General features: G+C 34.8%; 1 protein-coding gene across 1 annotated transcript in view; it reads left to right on the top strand.

The window, feature by feature from the left end:
* Positions 1–17992, top strand: part of STPG2 (sperm tail PG-rich repeat containing 2) — a 181474-nt gene that overhangs the window by 45527 nt on the left and 117955 nt on the right. The window contains exons 8-10 of the mRNA XM_087875365.1: positions 154–313; positions 4146–4309; positions 6727–6816. Of these exons, the coding sequence (XP_087731491.1) occupies positions 154–313; positions 4146–4309; positions 6727–6816 (414 nt within the window). The remainder of the gene's footprint in view (positions 1–153; positions 314–4145; positions 4310–6726; positions 6817–17992) is intronic.

Here is a 17992-nt window from a genome sequence, read left to right as displayed (position 1 = left end):
TGAAGACATTACGTGATTATGAGTTGCAATTTTACTGCTAGCTTCTCCATTGACTCTGTTTTGCTTATACGAAAATAGACCTCTCTTTACTCAGTAACTATATAAGTGACTTGCCTGCTACTTCTATATTTATATTCTCTTGCATTTTCTTAGAGGTTTGCCCCTCTGAAATCTTCTACTCCAGCTCCTGGCACATATAATGAACCACGCTCTGCTCTTGAATGTCTGAGAAGACCGTGTAGATCAAAAAGCATCCCATTTGGCCATACCTCAGTTCGATTCACCGGTGATTCCAGATTGCAAACATCACCAGGTATATCAGTATATCTTCATCCTCTAATCTGTCAGAAGAGGAACCCTGTAGAGTTGATTGGGCTTCTGATGTCTTTCCCCCTCTTAGTTATCCTTTCGGCCTATTGCCAATGCTTGAGGTTCATAGGTCTTGTAAAGTGGTTTAGGTTTTTGAACTCTGTTGGTTCATAAATTCAAATTTGCTTTGACACTGGTAAAATATCACTTATCCAAATTTTCTTTTAAAAGGAATATGTATGAAATCCATACATACGATCCATTCAGTATGAAATATGATAAATAGGATCTCATAAGGTGAATCTTTTCAGTTATACGGTGTTTCCCTGAAAATTAGATCTTGTCTTATATATTTTTGAACCCCAAAATAAGTGCTTGGCCTTATTTTCAGGGATGTCTTATTATTTTGGGGCATGTGGAGCAAGATGGGGCTCGTTTTGCCGTCTTACCTGATTTCCAGCTCTGTCTCCCTAACCATAACCAGAGGAAATGGTGGGGACCGGCTACACATGCATTTAAAATTTTTTGGACAGGGCTTATTTTCAGGGAGGGCATATTTTCGGGGGGCCTTATTTTAGCGCATGCGCTCAAAAGCCCAATTGGGCTTATTATCAGGGGATGTCTTATTTTAGGGGAAACAGGGTACATGTGCAACCTAGCCTTATGCCTTCAGGATAGAAAAAGATGACAAGTTTCAAATTAGCAGCCCAGCTTAACAGCCACAACAACACAATAATGTTGTGTTCACTGTAATTTTAGACAATGAAGGTCCCATGCTTCTTCAGTAATCCAAACTTCCAAATCTAGATTTGCTCCCACCTATAGAATTATAGTTAAAGAAGTGACAACATAATTGCATAATTTAATTAACCAATTTTTATTCATGCTGATATTACAAAGGGATCAAAAGAAACATAGTCCTTTAGAGATTATATTTATGTTATAATGCTACTTGTGCATATTGGGAATACCTTGTGCAGTTGACTGATTTGATAGTCCTAATTTGATTTTAATATTTATTTTGCATTGGCTTTGGGGCATTATTTATTTAATCATTACCTGAATAATAATTACTAAATAATAGTTTTCTGTCTCTTCCTTCCTTCCTAGCACTTCATGGCTCTTATTAGAAGTATGCTACTACATTAGACTGTTAGGTCAAACATGACTTCCTGAATGTCAGTTAACTTTCTTGTCATTCAGTCCTTTTCTGATTTCAGAGTTGAATTTCTTACCTCTTTAGCTTGTTACTCCTCAAGGGTCAGATTTTAGTCATTAACCTCCATCTGCTTCTCTCCACATTTTAGTTTTTGTAACACATGGTGAAACGGATGCAACCACTGGGTGCATTTTCCCTTTGGGAAATTAAAAGCAAAATTGGAGGTTGTATTCTTTGCTATGGGGGTTTGCCTGTTTCAGCCGGGTTCTCTTTTTATATCTGTAAAAATGATACTATAAAATTCTTTAATGGTATCTCAATCAAAGGAAACTTTATTCTGAATATCTCCTTGTGAGGGAAATTGAGAATCGACTTGCAATCGATTTCAACTAATTGTGTGTCTTAGATAAGCAGACATTGCAAAAGCAACAGAAAAGTTATTAAAAAGGATACTGGACATTCCATACTCTATCTCCCTACTTTATCTATCTATCTATCTATCTATCTATCTATCTATCTATCTATCTATCTATCTATCTATCTATCTATCTAATTTCTATGTTGCCTATCTCATGTAAGTGATTCTGGGTGGTTCACAAATTAAAAAACAATTAAAACAGAATTAAAATATAATTAAAACCAACTTAAAATTAAAAATGTAAAGGTTGAAAAGTTAAAGAGGCTGGGAGTGGGGGTGGGGGGCATCCGCAGGATTGCATATCACTAAATTCTAAGGAGTAGATAAAAGATGAGCTTTTAACTGTAGGTGCATAGGCTTTTGGTCCCAGAATTTTAAAAGTAAATAACTTATTATTATCCAAGTGTGGAAATATTGTAGGCTACCTGAAAATATGCGACTTTATTTTACATACTTGCTGCAACTGCCAATGTCACATCTTCATACTCTTTCATCTCTGACAAGGTCACCCTTGTTGACAGTCTGAAAGAGCTATTTATCCTTGTGTTGCAGATCATGCTAGTTATCCTAAGATTGTAGAGGTCATCAACACTATGACAGTCACTCCTAAGACAAATACTATCTATTAATATTATTCTCAAGAGTGCTGTTTTTTTTAAAAAACAAAAAACCAACAAAGCAATGAGTGAGGCTTGTATAGGTAATCAACTACAGAATAGGCTAGCTGTAGATATTTGGGAAATATTTTGCTGGGAATAAGCATTCCTTCCACTGCTTTTGAGGGAGTCCAAATTCGATCAGATTCTATTTTTTTGAATTAAGTTTTCATTCTAGAAATGTTTGTCTGCAAGCAAATGTAAATGAACTTTATCATTAAAGGACAGAACGACCTTCCTTTGTTTATTTACCTTGAAAACAGCTTCTGATATATTGTCCTTTCTACATTCTTTTTCTTGCTGCTCTCCTCCTGTGTGTCTCCAGGACATACCTTTGCTTATGTCCTCTAACCCACAAGAGATTTGTCATTTATCTTTAACATACCCCCCCCCCATTTTTTTTTTTTTTTTTTGCTGAACACAACATTTATTGTAACTTTGGAAGAACTTAAGTAAGGAATTTCCTGCCCGACAAAGTTGTGTATCACGGGTTCCAAGTAGTTACAGAGTTTCTGCATCGGTATTTTTTATATTTTGATTTATAGTTTTCTTTTCATCTGTTGAAGTCAAGATGGTGTTCAAGGTCTCTGCAGATGGCTTCTCAAGCATGCCTTATCAGATCCAAGTCTGTTAAGCTTCAGCTGTTTTGTGACAGTGTAAGCTTTTTTTTCTGCCATGGTAGTAAAGCATAAGATGAGAAAGTCATCTGATCTATTCTTTTTCTAGTTTACATTGTGCATAGAATTAATATTTCGATGGTCCTTTTTGGTAGTTGGTTCACTTTTAATACTGAAGTTATATAAAGTTCTTTATGGATAGGATTCTGTGGTTCAGAGCAATCTATATAGAATGGGTTCCTAATCGATATTCAAATGAGCATTATTGTAATTTGAAATAGGTAGCATATGCTAAAATTGCTTCAAATTATAATTTAAATTACTGAAACATTTAAACATAATTTGTACATTAATGTTTACTTGAACCAATGTTATTGTACATCGTTCAGAGTCACTTTTGGTGAGATGGGCAACCATATAAATTAGATAAATAAATAAGTATTCAGAAAAAACTCTTTATCAGTATATATGATATTAATATGAAGTATATTTACTTAAGAAAAATAAAAGGGCGAAGTTATTATATTTGACAGGTTTTTAAAGGAATAAATCTATGAATTATACAATTTATTCCATGTAAATGATGGAACACTATAGTTAAAATTATGACAACAAAGAAACCTGGTTCTGTTCAATTCAAGAAAATCTTATGTCGTAAACTTGAGTGGTATTACGGTAGCTGTACCTGTGTCAGCTACTCAGAGTCATATTTGTGAGATGAGTGACTATCTATTCATTTAAATAAATTTAAATGAAATAAATAAATGAGGCTGCAGCTCATTTCTCAGCTCCTATCACTGTATTCTGATTCACAATTAGCTAATCTTAATTCCAATTAATTTAGTCTTATTCAATTATTGAAATTGAATTATATGTATAGGTTTCAGAAATAATGGTAAATGTGTATACATATCATTTTATTTTGCTTATGATTTTGGTTCAAGTGAAGCTGCTTAATTTAACTAAATTTCATTGTGCACTTGCAGGTCCTGCATTTTATAATATCCTCAATTACAGAATTGCAACACCCCACTTTAAAAATGTTCTCGCAGAGACAAGAAAGAAAGGAGCATTTGGATCTACAGTTCCTCGATTGTTATATTTAGTTAATAGGGAAGCTTTTGTTACACCTGGACCAGCTGATTATCAGGTAACATTTTTTTGTCCACCTGTCTTTGCTGTCATTTGCTCTAAATTAGAGCAAGGTAATTCTCTTCATGAAGAATCGATAGATCAACTACGATTTAACTACGATATGAAAGTCCTACATTTAAAATCTTTATACCTCTGAATGTCAGATATTATCGCCTTCTTAGTTTTCTAATTTCTAATAAGTATTATGGATTATTAGACCACCGATGTGGTCTAATATGGGCTTTGTTCACATTCCTCTACAAACAAGCAGATACACATGGGGTGATTAGTTCTTCTGAGTCCCGTGTAAGCAGATGCAAATTTATTGTTTTGCTCTCATTGCCTTCATTGGCAATGGAGGTGCAGTGGTTAGAATGCAGTATGGCAGGCTGCTAACTCTGCCTTCAGTCTCGAGTTCTATCCTGACTGCCTCAAGGTTGACTCAGCCTTTCATCTTTCTGAGGTCGGTAAAATGAGGACCCAGATTGTTGGAGGCAATATGCTAACAATGTAAACCACCCAGAGATTGCTATAAAGCACTATGGGGCAGTATATAAGTCTAAGTGGTATTGCTATTTAGGAATTAGTTTGTTATTCCCAACTAATTATTTTCAGTCTTACTCCTCCTCTGTCCCCATTACCAGAGGTGGCTTTCAGCAGATTCTGACCAGTTTTAGAGAACTGGTAGCGGAAATTTTGAGTAGTTCAGAGAACCGGTAGTAAAAATTCTGAGTGCCCCTGCCCCCATCTATTCTCTGCCTCCCGAGTCCCAGTTGATCGGGAGGAAATGGGGATTTTACAGTATCCTTCCCCTGGAGTGGGGTGGGAATGGAGTTTTTACAGTATCCTTCCCCTGCCATGCCCACCAAGCCATGCCCACCAAGCCACAACCATGCCCACCAAACCACACCCCCACAGAACTGGTAGTAAAAAATTTTGAAACCCACCACTGCCCATTACCCTTCCTTTCTCTCATCACAGATTTCTAAAGACCTACAGGTATGTAAATCCCCACTGAATTCAGTGTAACTCAGTAGTGGAATTCAAATTGTTTTACTACCGGTTCTGTGGGCGTGGCTTGGTGGGTATGGCAGGAGAAGGATACTGCAAAATCTCCATTCCCACCCCACTCCAGGGGAAGGATACTGCAAAATCTCCATTCTCATCCCACTCTGGAGCCAGCCAGAGGTGGTATTTGCCAGTTCTCCGAACTACTCAGAATTTCCACTATTGGTTCTTCAGAACCTGTCAGAACCTGCTGAATAGCACCCCTGGTATAACTTATCTTAAAATTTGTCAACAGCTTTTACACAAAGCTGGGATGTTTAGGAAAGTTTGATATGTATATAGATATATCAGAAGCTAAATAAATAATAGTGTGAAAGTTTAAGAATGAGTAAAGGTATTGTCCATAAAACCTTATGCTGCAGGGTACCCACAATTTCTATATATATAGAAAGCAGTATCTATAGTTTGAAAATTCCTAACATTTTAACCTTTGAGAATCATATCCCTCCTCAAAAATGGGGTTGTGGGTGGCATAGTTTGCCTTTCTTAAATGATATATTTTTTAATTAGCATAGAAACTCTTATCTTTCATACACATACTCTCATATTATCAAACATATTAAGGATGACTACCTCGGTGTCTATTAACATTCCCTGACAACTTAATTTAATAGAATTATAATCATGTGAAAGAGGAAATGAAATTACATATTACCAAATATATTAGTTGTAGGGACAATTTTCTTTGGAATATTTCAGATGTAAATACTTTCCCCTTAGATCCTAATCAAGCTGAAGAGCTAATATTATATTATAGATAAGTTTATAAATGGGCCTCTTGATAGCAGAGGGTAGGAAGTACTGTGAAAATAGGATCAAAAGACATAAAATATTATAAGCCTTTCTTTAAGAATTATCCAGAGCCGATGAAAAGTTACATAAATATTCTCCAAGCAGGTAAAATATGACATAAGGAATATCATATAATTATCAGAAATAATATTAAACATATTCTTTTTTTATATATATGTACATCCTTTACATTGCCTTGTGCTAAGGTATAAATGAATACTATTCAGTTTTAGTTTTATGTAGAAATCCTTCCTTTCATTTAGCCAAATGTAACTTAAATCAGAAGTAACTTACACACCTTGGTAGAAGGAAATGAATGAATGTATCACAGTGGGGACATGTCCTGAAGATGGGAGAGAACATCAGATATTTCTTTCTAAATCCTCTCATATACAATATGCTAGTTTTGATGGAATTAATCTGTATTGGGATTTTATAGGTTTTACTGAACAGTACAATATTTATACAAATGAATTTACAATAAAATCTAATTATTTGATAAACAATAAAAACTGTGCTGGATTATAAAGGCATATCTGGACTTCAAAGTATTGTCATGTATTCACATTTCAGATGAAACAAGCTGTGGAAGAATCACATAAGAAGAAAAAGGAATTATCTGTTTTTGTATCAGCAATTGAGAGAATTCCAGTAATCCACTCGGTAAGATATCTTCAGACTGAATTTCTTTCCTGAATAGTGCAGGGAATAATAAAAATATGGAGTAAGAGGTAAACTTGAAAAGAATGACTCCACTGAAGTCAATATTTATGGGAAACAGTGCTAGTGTTTAATACAGAATGAAGATAAAATGCTATTGAAATGTGAGCATATTTAAACTATACCAGTATCCTATAAAATAATGTATTTTTATGAACCTGGTAAACACTGAGTAGTTAAAATTATTGTGACATACACATCTAGCATATTTCTTCAGCTAAGAGCTGAAGTGTTAATTAGGTAAACATCTGCCTTCCCAATGGTATATAATCGAGAGACAGGTGTTTAATTGAGGCTATTTAAGATGGGTGTTAATTACACTTTGCATCTTAGTCCTCATCCTAACTTGGATTGAAAGGCAACAATTTATCTCTTGGGTATTTATTCAAACATGGAATTATAAAATGTAACTGATTACAGGTAGTCCTCAACTTACGACCACAGTTGAGCACAAAATATCCAGTGCTGAGCAAGACAGTTATTAAGTGAGTTGTGCCCGATTTTACAACCTTTCTTGCCACGGTTGTTAAGCAAATCAGTGCAGTTGTTAAGTTAGTAACATGTTTGTTAAATGAATCTGGCTTCCCCATTGACTTTGCTTGTCAGAAGGTTACAAAAGATGATCGCATGACCCAGAACATTGCAACTGTCGTAAGTACATGCCAGTTGCCAAATGTCTGTATTTTGATCATGTGATCATCAGGATGCTGCAAGTGTGAAAAATGGTCGTAAGTCACTGTTTTTCAGTGCTGTTATAAGTTCGAACAGTAAATGAATGGTTCCAAGCCAAGATGTATGTGTAGGAACAATGGTCAAATAATATAGGAACAAAAAAACACATGCTAATGGTCTCTTTATTTATGGAGATAGAGTTCTAGGATGGATAACATTACATTCTTTAAGGTAGCACATCAAAACTTGGTAATTCCTGTACTGATAAATTTGTCAGCTGTTCAAATATTATTATTATTTTTTGCTGTCTGTGTGTCTTGCAAGTTTTAAGGATGTGTATTTGAAAAGTCAGCCATAAAACATGAATCTGTGAGGCCCCAAGCCAAGAATGATACATGGCAATTCTTCAGTGCTAATTTTTTTTATTGCTTCATACCTATAGATAAAATATTGCAAGACTTAAAACTCCATTATCTGCATCTACAATATACTATGTAAATTATTAGGGAGGGGCTGTCTTCACCTTCTTTCTCTCACACATAATTTCTGAGCTGAGTTGCCTCTTCTCTGCAATCACCCCGTTCTTCCTGGGGATTCACTTCCTCACTACATTCCATTACAGAATCTTTTGACAAATCTGCTAATTCAACAAGAATAATAATGTTGGGTTTTTTTATTACCGTAAGGGGTTTCACTAAAGCAAGGCTACTTTTTATAACAGGTAGTCCACCATTCCATATAGTTTCTTCTGGAGTGCAGAATTTCCGACCTTCCCCTGGTTTTCGCATTCTGCTATCAGATTGCATTTTCTAAAAAACTTGTAGACTAATATAGTGTTGTAGACCCTAACCCTTCATTTCCTTATCATGGGACACAACCCAGTCTCTTTCCTTTCAAAGCACAGATTAAAAATTATTTTCCTTTCAGTTCATAGTATCTGATTCATATTAATCACAAAATTAAATATGATTTAATCTATGTATGGATTTTCAAGATATTCTTCAAATACTATGCTTTGTTTTTTTGAAGCACATGGAAAAATAAATTCTTAAGATATATACATATATCTCTATATCCATATCTATCTATATTTACATCTATATATATTTATATCCATATCATCTATATATCATATATCTTTAAAAAACTCAGGATTATTTTAAAATTATATTATGAATGATTGCCTACTACTAGAACTTTGTATCTAATGAACAAATCTTCTATTTTATTTTTGTAGAATTTTTTCAGATAATGCATTAAAGTAAAAATAAGATACAAATGAATAAGAAGGAGATTTATAATGAAAACTAAGTACTAGTTTTCGTCATTCTCCATTTCCTATTCTTTCATTTTTTTCATTATTTAAAGCTGTCTTAAGTAGTTTATATGTTAAAACAATATATTTTAGGTACCATAATATACTGTAGTGTGCACTAAAACAATATAACATGTATGTTGTAATCTTAACAGTATTTTCATAGACAGTTCTGGACATGGTTTTCAGGTACTTGATTAAAAATTAAATACTAAAGCATATCAGAATACTGAAAATCAGTAGAGCCAGTATTTCTTTTTGAAGAAAGGACATATAAACTTAAATTCCATTTCCGTGTGCTCAGGTCATATTGTTGAAAAATAATATCCTTGCATTTACATTCATTAACAATATATATTAGTATCTGGCCTCATGCGATAAGTTATAACTTATGATGTTTTAATTGACTATAATGAACATTGACGTGATGGTGCATATAATAACATGCCAAAAAAGTAATATGTTGCACCTGGCGTCCTATAGTTGTTTAATTAAAAACATAATTTAAAGCTTTTTTTAAAAAAACCTAATGCATAAAAACCATTAAAAACCCTGAATACAATGGAAATAGAAGCAAACTGTATGTGCTGTCCCAAAATTAATTAGAGAAAATTGCTATAAAAAATTATTAAGATGGCAGAATAGAGTGCAAGTCCAGGAATAATTATAAGGGCAGGAAATTTATTTATCTATAATTTTGATGTATATTTACATTATTAATATTCATAGTACAGTGTTTAAGCACCCTATTTGGATTAGGGAAGTTATGTTCTTGCAAATGGCTTGAGGAGGGAATAGCCTTTTTTCCTGTGATCCTCTAAAGAATAGAACTTCATTATTGCTGTTAATAGCAAAAAGATCCTAGGATTCCTCAGACCATACAAGAATACCTTATTAATAAAGGCAAGGTGAGGAACAGGACTGTTGTAGCCCAGTGGTTCTCAACCTTTTCTTCACCAAATGGACCCCCTTTAAATACCGATTGTGGCCATGGACCATAGCCCTGGTCCCCCAAGACTTAACTCAAGATTTAAATAATAACATTTCTTCAAGCCTTCACAGATCCCTTGTGATGACATTGTAGACCCCCCAGGGTTCCACAGACCACAAGTTGAGAACCACTGTTGTAGTCAATTCCTTTAATTTTACAATTACCTTAGTTCCACGTCCTAATTGGAATTGTGTACTTTATCGATTATTTATATGTACCTATTTTTGATGAGTCAACAACAACCTTATGATCCATGAGGGTACTTTTTATCTGTTTTATCTGTTTTATCAGTTCTGCCAATGCAAACAAAAGTATGATTGTATTACTTTTAGTGGGTAACATAATGGAATTCTGTTCCTTCCCCAGGGTTGTGTGTCTTGCATATTTATCTGTATTGGTTGTTCTCAATATTCTAAAGTATTTCTATAATAAATCAAAATAGTGGAGCAGGATGGTTGAAGATTGGTATGATATTTGGATTCAAGAGCAAACTTGAATTTACGTATATCTCAGGGATTATTGTTTTATCTGCAATATTTTCTCCCTTTTGTTCCCTGAATAAAAGATTATATGCAGTTTGCTGAATGATCTACCATTCACGTCCATTCACAATTGTCATGGATTGAGCAGCTATTTACACAATTGGAAATGAGGAAATAATTTATATTGAGAACATGGAACAGTATCTATATGCATATTTTTAAATCTTGTACAATATAGGAAGCTTCCACATTAACTAAATACACTCCACTGCACAACATTTCCCCCCAAATAGGTATCACAATTTCTTAATACGCACGATAGCATGATAACATGATAATAAGTTATTTAAACAACATTTAGACCCACTTTAATGAGAGTAATGTTATCTCTGCATACCTTTGGTGAATGTGGGGATTGTATGAAAAAGTTTGTTGTGGGTTCCAGTAGTTAGTCTAGATAGCTAGAATTATTAATAAAATGTTTCTAGATAATTTTCATGAAAATCAAAGTTTTGCTAATCCATAGAATGTGGTTTACAGATTTGTTGAATCTAATCAAGAACATTTTTATCAATCAAAATGTATTTATGGTCCAAGACCAAACATGCTAAAATTAGTATTTTTGCAAATGATATCCTTAATTGAATATCTTATTATTATTTATTTAAGATATAATCATGACTAGATGATCAAAAATCTGGGCGTTTGGTCTTTCACAATAGCTTACAATGTTAACTGCTCAAATAATGAAACATGATTGTAAATCCAATTGTATTCAGTAGTGGTATTTTTATGTAACATACATGTTACAATTTTTTACATACACAACATGTGAAAACATACACATGTTGTGCATGAAAACAACCAGCATTTATCACTCACATATTGGTTTGTAATCCTTTCATAATATATATTTTACTGTAAATTAATAGAAGTAAGATTTATTTATATCAAACAAAACATAATAAGTTGCAAATTTCCTCTGAAGATTTTGAACCTCAGTACATTAAGAAAATGTCTTTTCCTAAAGGCAAATATACATATGAAGATCAGTGAAGTAGTTGTTATAAGTACATTTATTGATAGATGTGAACTGTTCAGTAATACTAATCTCTCTCATAACTGTATCTCTTCCTTCTTCAAATCTAGGCTTGGATGTCTTTTGAAGTTTTATAAAAAAAATGAACGAATACATACTATTTTTATATTATAATGAGCTAATTAATTTTGGGCTGACTTTTAATTGTCACATTTAAGCAGCTTGGGATTTATCTGCAACCATATTAATTATCCATTCTTTCTGTTTGAGCAAACCACTCATCGTATATTTTCCCACTCATTTTTGTATTTCAATCACATCCATTTAAAAACCATTTACTTTTAATCCCAATTCTTCCATTTTACCACACCTACTTCTTAAGTTATCTTTTCTGCTTCATGTAACTTATTCTGACATGCCCAACTTTTACATAACAGTGGGTGGAAGTATACTCCTATACCTCGCTATTTTAAACACAACTTCCTACTGTAGGTCTTCAATATATTAATTTTCTAATTAGAAATACTTTGCTACTGTTTCAAGCCGCTTCTTCCATACCCTCATTTGTTCTTTTTGCCTTATACAGTTCTTAATTATAGAATGATTGAAACATTTTAAAACAAGAAAACAATGCCATTGTCATTACCAGGTGGGCCCATAGATATTGACTTCCACCACCTATCATATTTGTGGACAATTAAGGCTTTCACATGACACTTGTAGGAAAATAGAAAAGGTGATTACTCCATTGCCAACCTTAATCACATCTAAGTTACAGAGAGCATTCTTATTATTAAGGACAGTGCTGATCAGTTCTGGCACACTATTCTGTCTGTCACAAGAATAACCAAAGGCCATCTTTATGCAAACTAGAATTTTTAATTGAAGAGATTCTCTTGCAAGCCAATATACTGTTGACTTCATCCCATCAGCTAGCAGATCATACAGCATACTGATACACTCAAGATAATTCAACTAGGACAGTCAGCAGAAACTAGCAGACCTCATCCATCAGCACCAACTAGCAGTCAGAAGATAAAAACTTCTCACAACACATGGATAGATGCAACCACAGTTTCAACTAGAAAACACCTTAAACCAGGGGTGTCAAACTGGCGGCCCGGGGGCTGGATGCGTCACGTGCAAGCCACGCCTACCCCGCTCAGCGAAGGGAAAAATGTCGCAAAACGTCATATGATGGCAATATGACACCCCGAGTTTGACAGCTGTGCCTTAGACCAAGCTAAACCTATAAACACTACAAAATTCTGGAAGTTTAGCACTCAGACAGATCAGCCATCAGTAGACACATAGAAATACACATAACTGAAAAAAGATAACAAAAAGCTAAGAAAGTAACAAAAATATTAGAATGCATCCCCTCCATAAACCAACACTCAGATAAACAGGATTAACACCAGACAAACAATTAAGACAAAAACAATACCCTAATTAAGGAACTACGAAGGAGAAAATCACAGTCCCATTAACCCTAACAGGGCAAGCTACTGTATATGAACAAGGAGTAAATCCCACATTTGCTAGCACTGATGATATTATCTAGCTGGATAATGAAACATCTACAAGCAAAGAATTAAGCTCAGAAAGCACCAAGGAGCTGAAAGTTCAGCTAATCAGCTACATGTTAATTTAACTATATGATTTAGAAAAATTCTAATTGTAATAGATGTTCTAAAAAAGAGCCTATGTACTTCTTCATTTGCTGTACTAATGAAGGAAAATATATGTTTCTGTCTCTATCTCTATGCTAATTCTGGTTATTTTTCAAATTTCAAAGACATTATATAAATTTACTTATTTTGTCAACTTTATTTTAAAGCATGAAGTGAAGCCCCTTGGAGCTATTATTCTTGGAATACACTTCTTATCTTAGAAATCTGTCAGTTTTTGCTTTCAGTCAATTAGCTATCTTGTACGTATTGCCTTGAATTGATATATTTTTTTGCCTATCAAAGAAAGCACTAAAGAGTACTCAGAAAGTCCCTGTATACTCACCTATGACTTCTATAATAGACAATGATTGGATGAAGGTAGTTCAATTTTTTTTATGACTCAGTTTAATTTCATTCACTTTCAATTATTTCTGAAAGTATAACAGTCTTATGCGTTGTTCCCTTTAAGAATGTTTCAACTTTTGATCTAAATGTCAATATGAAAACAGGAATCATCAATTTTGATCTTTATGCAAAAAAATTTAGCAACATTTACACTGTGGAATTGACATGTGCCTCTAGCAACCAGCTGCTTAAGCTTTGTGCATCTTGCTATTTAGAAAGTCAATTTATTTTTGTAAAACTTATGCACTTATATAAACGAATTTGAGACTGCGGCAAAATGAGACACACTAATCAATTCAAACTCAGCAGTTGGCAGCTATTAATTGCCATTTACACACATTTAAATGCAAGACTTGTGATTGCTTTGATTCATAAAATGTTGAAGATGCTTTTTAATGTGAAAAGAAATCCTGCATTCATTTGGAATTAATGAATGATGTTCATTACTTTTTAAAAACGTGAAGTCAAATTTCTGAAGTATTCAGCAGACCAAGCAGGTCTGCTTATAAATATGAGATAGTAGCCGTGTAGTATGTAATTTGTAATGGATTTATTTGACTGCAGAAATGGGATGATTATTGAAACAGCTTCTATTAATGAGATATTAATGGATTATTTTCTAGAAGGGCATTTTTAAAAAGCATGTAGCTGCTTAATATATTTGCACTGAGAACCAAGTAATATAGCATCTTTCCTACTTACTTTACTGATGGCCCAGAAGTTGGGGAAATGAAGGATGATCTAAGTAAAAAATACAGATTAGAATACAATGTTTTTATTAGCACAAAAGAGTGTAAAAGACAAGAGCAGTGCAGTGATAATGATTCACATGATAATGTCTCTGTGAGGGTTAAATTCATCATATATATTATTAGCCTAGAAATTTGTATATGGTTTATCAGAACTAAATGTGGATTTGTATATGTAAAGGAGTGTCAGTTTGGTGTTGTAGTTAAAGCACCAGACTAGAAATTAAGAGATTGGGAGTTCTAGTCCCACTTTAGGTATGAAAGCCATCAAATTGACTCAGCCACTCCCTTAGTTCAACCCCTCTTACAGGGTTGTTGTTGTGGAAAAAATAAGAGAAGTAAGGAGTATTAGGTATATTTGTTGCCTTGAGTTATTTATAAAAAACAACAAAAGTGGGATATATAAAAATAATTAAATAAAGCTCAATCAATATTTTTGCATATATCAATTAAAGTTAAATGAGATGGCAAAAAATCTGAATCCTCTTCATGCTTGTCATCCAACTCTTCCCTCTTCAGCCCATAATTCATAAATATAAAATGTTGTTATATTATTATTATATTATTATACTACTGTAATTACTATTATTAAATTTTTATGACACCCCAATAAGGTGATTTTATATATAAAATGACATTTATTTAGTTGTCCATTTTTATTTTTATATTGTCTTTTGCTTCATTTTAATTAAATATGTTTGTAAGGAAGAGACTAGAAAGAAAAGATATAAAGAAGAAGGGCTATGGCTATTGTTTTTCACATGCAATCAAGTGTATTGTCTACTGAAATCTAACTGTACCATAGCAATTACTTTGCATTGTGTTATCCATGAAACTCATATGGCTTTCAGGGATGCTGCCCTGCAGATACCCAAATGTGACATCTTATTTGTAAGGTTGGGGTCCAGTGAACAAACGGAATTACTTCTTCTATGCCAATTTCCTTGCTGTGCAACAGCATCCCTGCCTGAGTGGCTTGATTCAGTTGTTTGCTGATGGAGTTTCTTGGCCAATGTTCTTGGTTTTTGTGTGTGGAGTTGCTCAGGAGTTCATGGCTACCATTGCTATCATGGACTTCTCCCAAACTACTGAAGGTTGAACACACAGTGAGGAGTTTTATCTTGTGTGGTAGTGGTGATATAATTTGGAGTTGAGATAAGTTTCTCTTTATCTCTGGTTGTGAACAGTGTACTTGCTGATTGCTTTGGAAGTGTCTCTACTACTTCCACCTGCTGGGAAATGGGACCTATTCCTTTGCTCTGTGTCAGCTTCCTGATGAACCCTCAGCAGCCTCGATGCCATGGATCCAGGCTGTTCCTGGAGATTTGTAGTAGATGGCATGGTGCTGAATTGATGTTCTCTTTTGTCCAGGGCTAGTTCCAGTCAATATTTGGGGGGGGGGGGGAAGAGGAAAGAGATTTTCCCTTTATGTCCTTGCATTGTGGGGGCACCTCTATGTATGGGGTTCTCCTCCCTCCAATGTAACACCTATATGAGACTACTTAGTCAGTGTCTCAGTGGCTAAGGGCTCAGTGGCTAAGGTTGGCAGTTCAGCGGCTCGAATTCCTAGTGCTGCATAACAGGGTGAGCTCCTGTTACTTGTCCCAGCTTCTGCCACCCTAGCAGTTCGAAAGCACATAAAAAATGCAAGTAGAAAAATAGGGACCATCTTTGGTGGGAAGGTAACAGCGTTCCGTGTGTCTTTGGCATTTAGTCATGCTGGTCTCATGACCATGTCTTTGAACAGCACTGGCTCTTCGGCTTTGAAACAGAGATGAGCACCACCCCCTAGAGTCAGGAACAACTAGCACATATGTGCGAGCGGAACCTTTACTTTACCTTTAGTGAGATCATCCATAGGCAAAGGATAGATATCATCTGTATGTTAACAGTACTCAACTATGCATCTCAGACATGGGCCTTCCAAATGACGTCGTCAAGGTTTTTTCTCAGTGTCTGGATGATAGAGGACCAGATGAAGGAAAGCAGGTTCAGACTCAATGAGTGGTTTTGGACTGTGGGACCCTAGGTTTGGGGATTTTCCATCTTTTGTCCTGAAGGGGTTGCATTGCAATTTGGGGGTTATCTGACTTATCCTACCATAAGAGCAGTGGTAGCCATAGCTCAGAGCTCCATCTTGTGCATCAGTTTAATGTGTTCCTGGATTGTTAGACATTGTTCATAGTCACTCATACCTTATTCATCTTATGTGCAGATTACTGCACTGCATTCTTCATGGGGCTGTCCTTGGGGCAGTGGTGGGTTGCTACTGGTTCACCCTGGATTGGGCGAACCGGTAGCGGCGGCGGCGGGAGGCTCCGCCCACTTGCCCGGATGCTTCTGGCCATGCGAGTGAACCGGTACGAGTGAACCAGTAGCGATGGGTTTTGAAACCCGCCCCTGCCTTGGGAGCTTCAGAGAGTTATTTAATATAGGGTTATCAATCTTGTGTTTTTTTATAAATGCAATTCAGAAGTGATCTTTCTTTTTTATAGGTGAATTGCTCTCCCAGGAGATCTGTATTCCTATGAGAAAAAACATGCACAAAACAGCAATTATTAAGGCAAATAAATGATAAAAATTAAGGCAAGTCCTGCCCTCCTGGATAGTAAGGAAGGTGATTATTGGTTAGTTTTTCTACCAGCCATCATCTTTTCACCCCAGCATGAATGACAGAATCTTGTGCCCACATTGGGGTACAATAAACTATGATATCCAGAATTAGGCGTGGAAAGTGTGACCACTTAATAGTTTTTGTGTATTGTCATTGACTAATCTCAATTATATACTGTTTGGTTTCTATTAAAGAAAGCTTAAAAGTGGGGCTTGCTTAGAAATGCTGACAAGACTCTTAATGTCATTATTTGAAAAACATAATGATTGAGTATGACCGCTATAAATAGATGAAGCATTTTAGTCATTTGCCATTGAAAGTCATTTAATAATTCCATGCTGAGTCCCTTTCAACAAATTTAATGAAAACCAGCATGATATTCTGACAGCTTCTATTGGATTTTTCTGCCATTTTTGTATGCTCTGTGGCATGAGTGATTAATATAGCCTCTATTAAACTAGCATGAAAGGCTCTCCATCTTTCTTGTATCTCCCAAATTGACAGACCTTTTAGGCACTTTGGAATCCTCCAATTCCAAAAGGTGTATTCTTTTAATTTTTTTCCTCAATTGCCTGGGAAATGACATTGTTAAATAAGAATTTTTGAACTCCCTTCCTTACCTCTTCTAATAACAGTGCAAATTTTTGGAGACTTATCTGAGCAAGGAGTATTGAGCTGATTTTCAACTTACTGTGAAATTGTATTAATCAGGGGAGACCACTCTGAAATCCCCTTGATGAGCATGAGAGTAGCATAGCTCTACATCATGTCATAATTTATTGATCTCCTTGGATAAGTTAAGTGGCATTTTAAGATGGACTACTCCCACAATGAAATACTAGTTTTTGTTGCTGTTGTTTGCTTTTACTTCTCCATATTGTTTATTACTATAATTGATATCAAACAAGTTATGTTGTTTAATAAATCAAGTATATATAGACTTGGACAGAATGTAGGATTATTGCATGTGTTTTTATTCTTGATGTTACTTTTTGTGCCTCTCAGAATTCACACCAGGACACAACACTAAATCTTAGCTCTCAAGGTACTTAACCTCTTATTCAGCAATTGGTCTAACTTGTCAGAAGGCTCTTAGACACGACTTAACTAGATTAGAATCTTTATTGAAGAGAAGAATGAAACCATGTATACACCAAAGGATTTGACTTCTACAGTGTA

This window comes from Pantherophis guttatus, chromosome 8 (assembly GCF_059756535.1).
Source record: "Pantherophis guttatus breed Tessera chromosome 8, ASM5975653v1, whole genome shotgun sequence".
NCBI lineage: Eukaryota > Metazoa > Chordata > Lepidosauria > Squamata > Colubridae > Pantherophis > Pantherophis guttatus.
The sequence above is the reverse complement of the archived record's forward strand: the minus strand, read 5'-3'. Positions and strand labels throughout refer to the sequence as shown.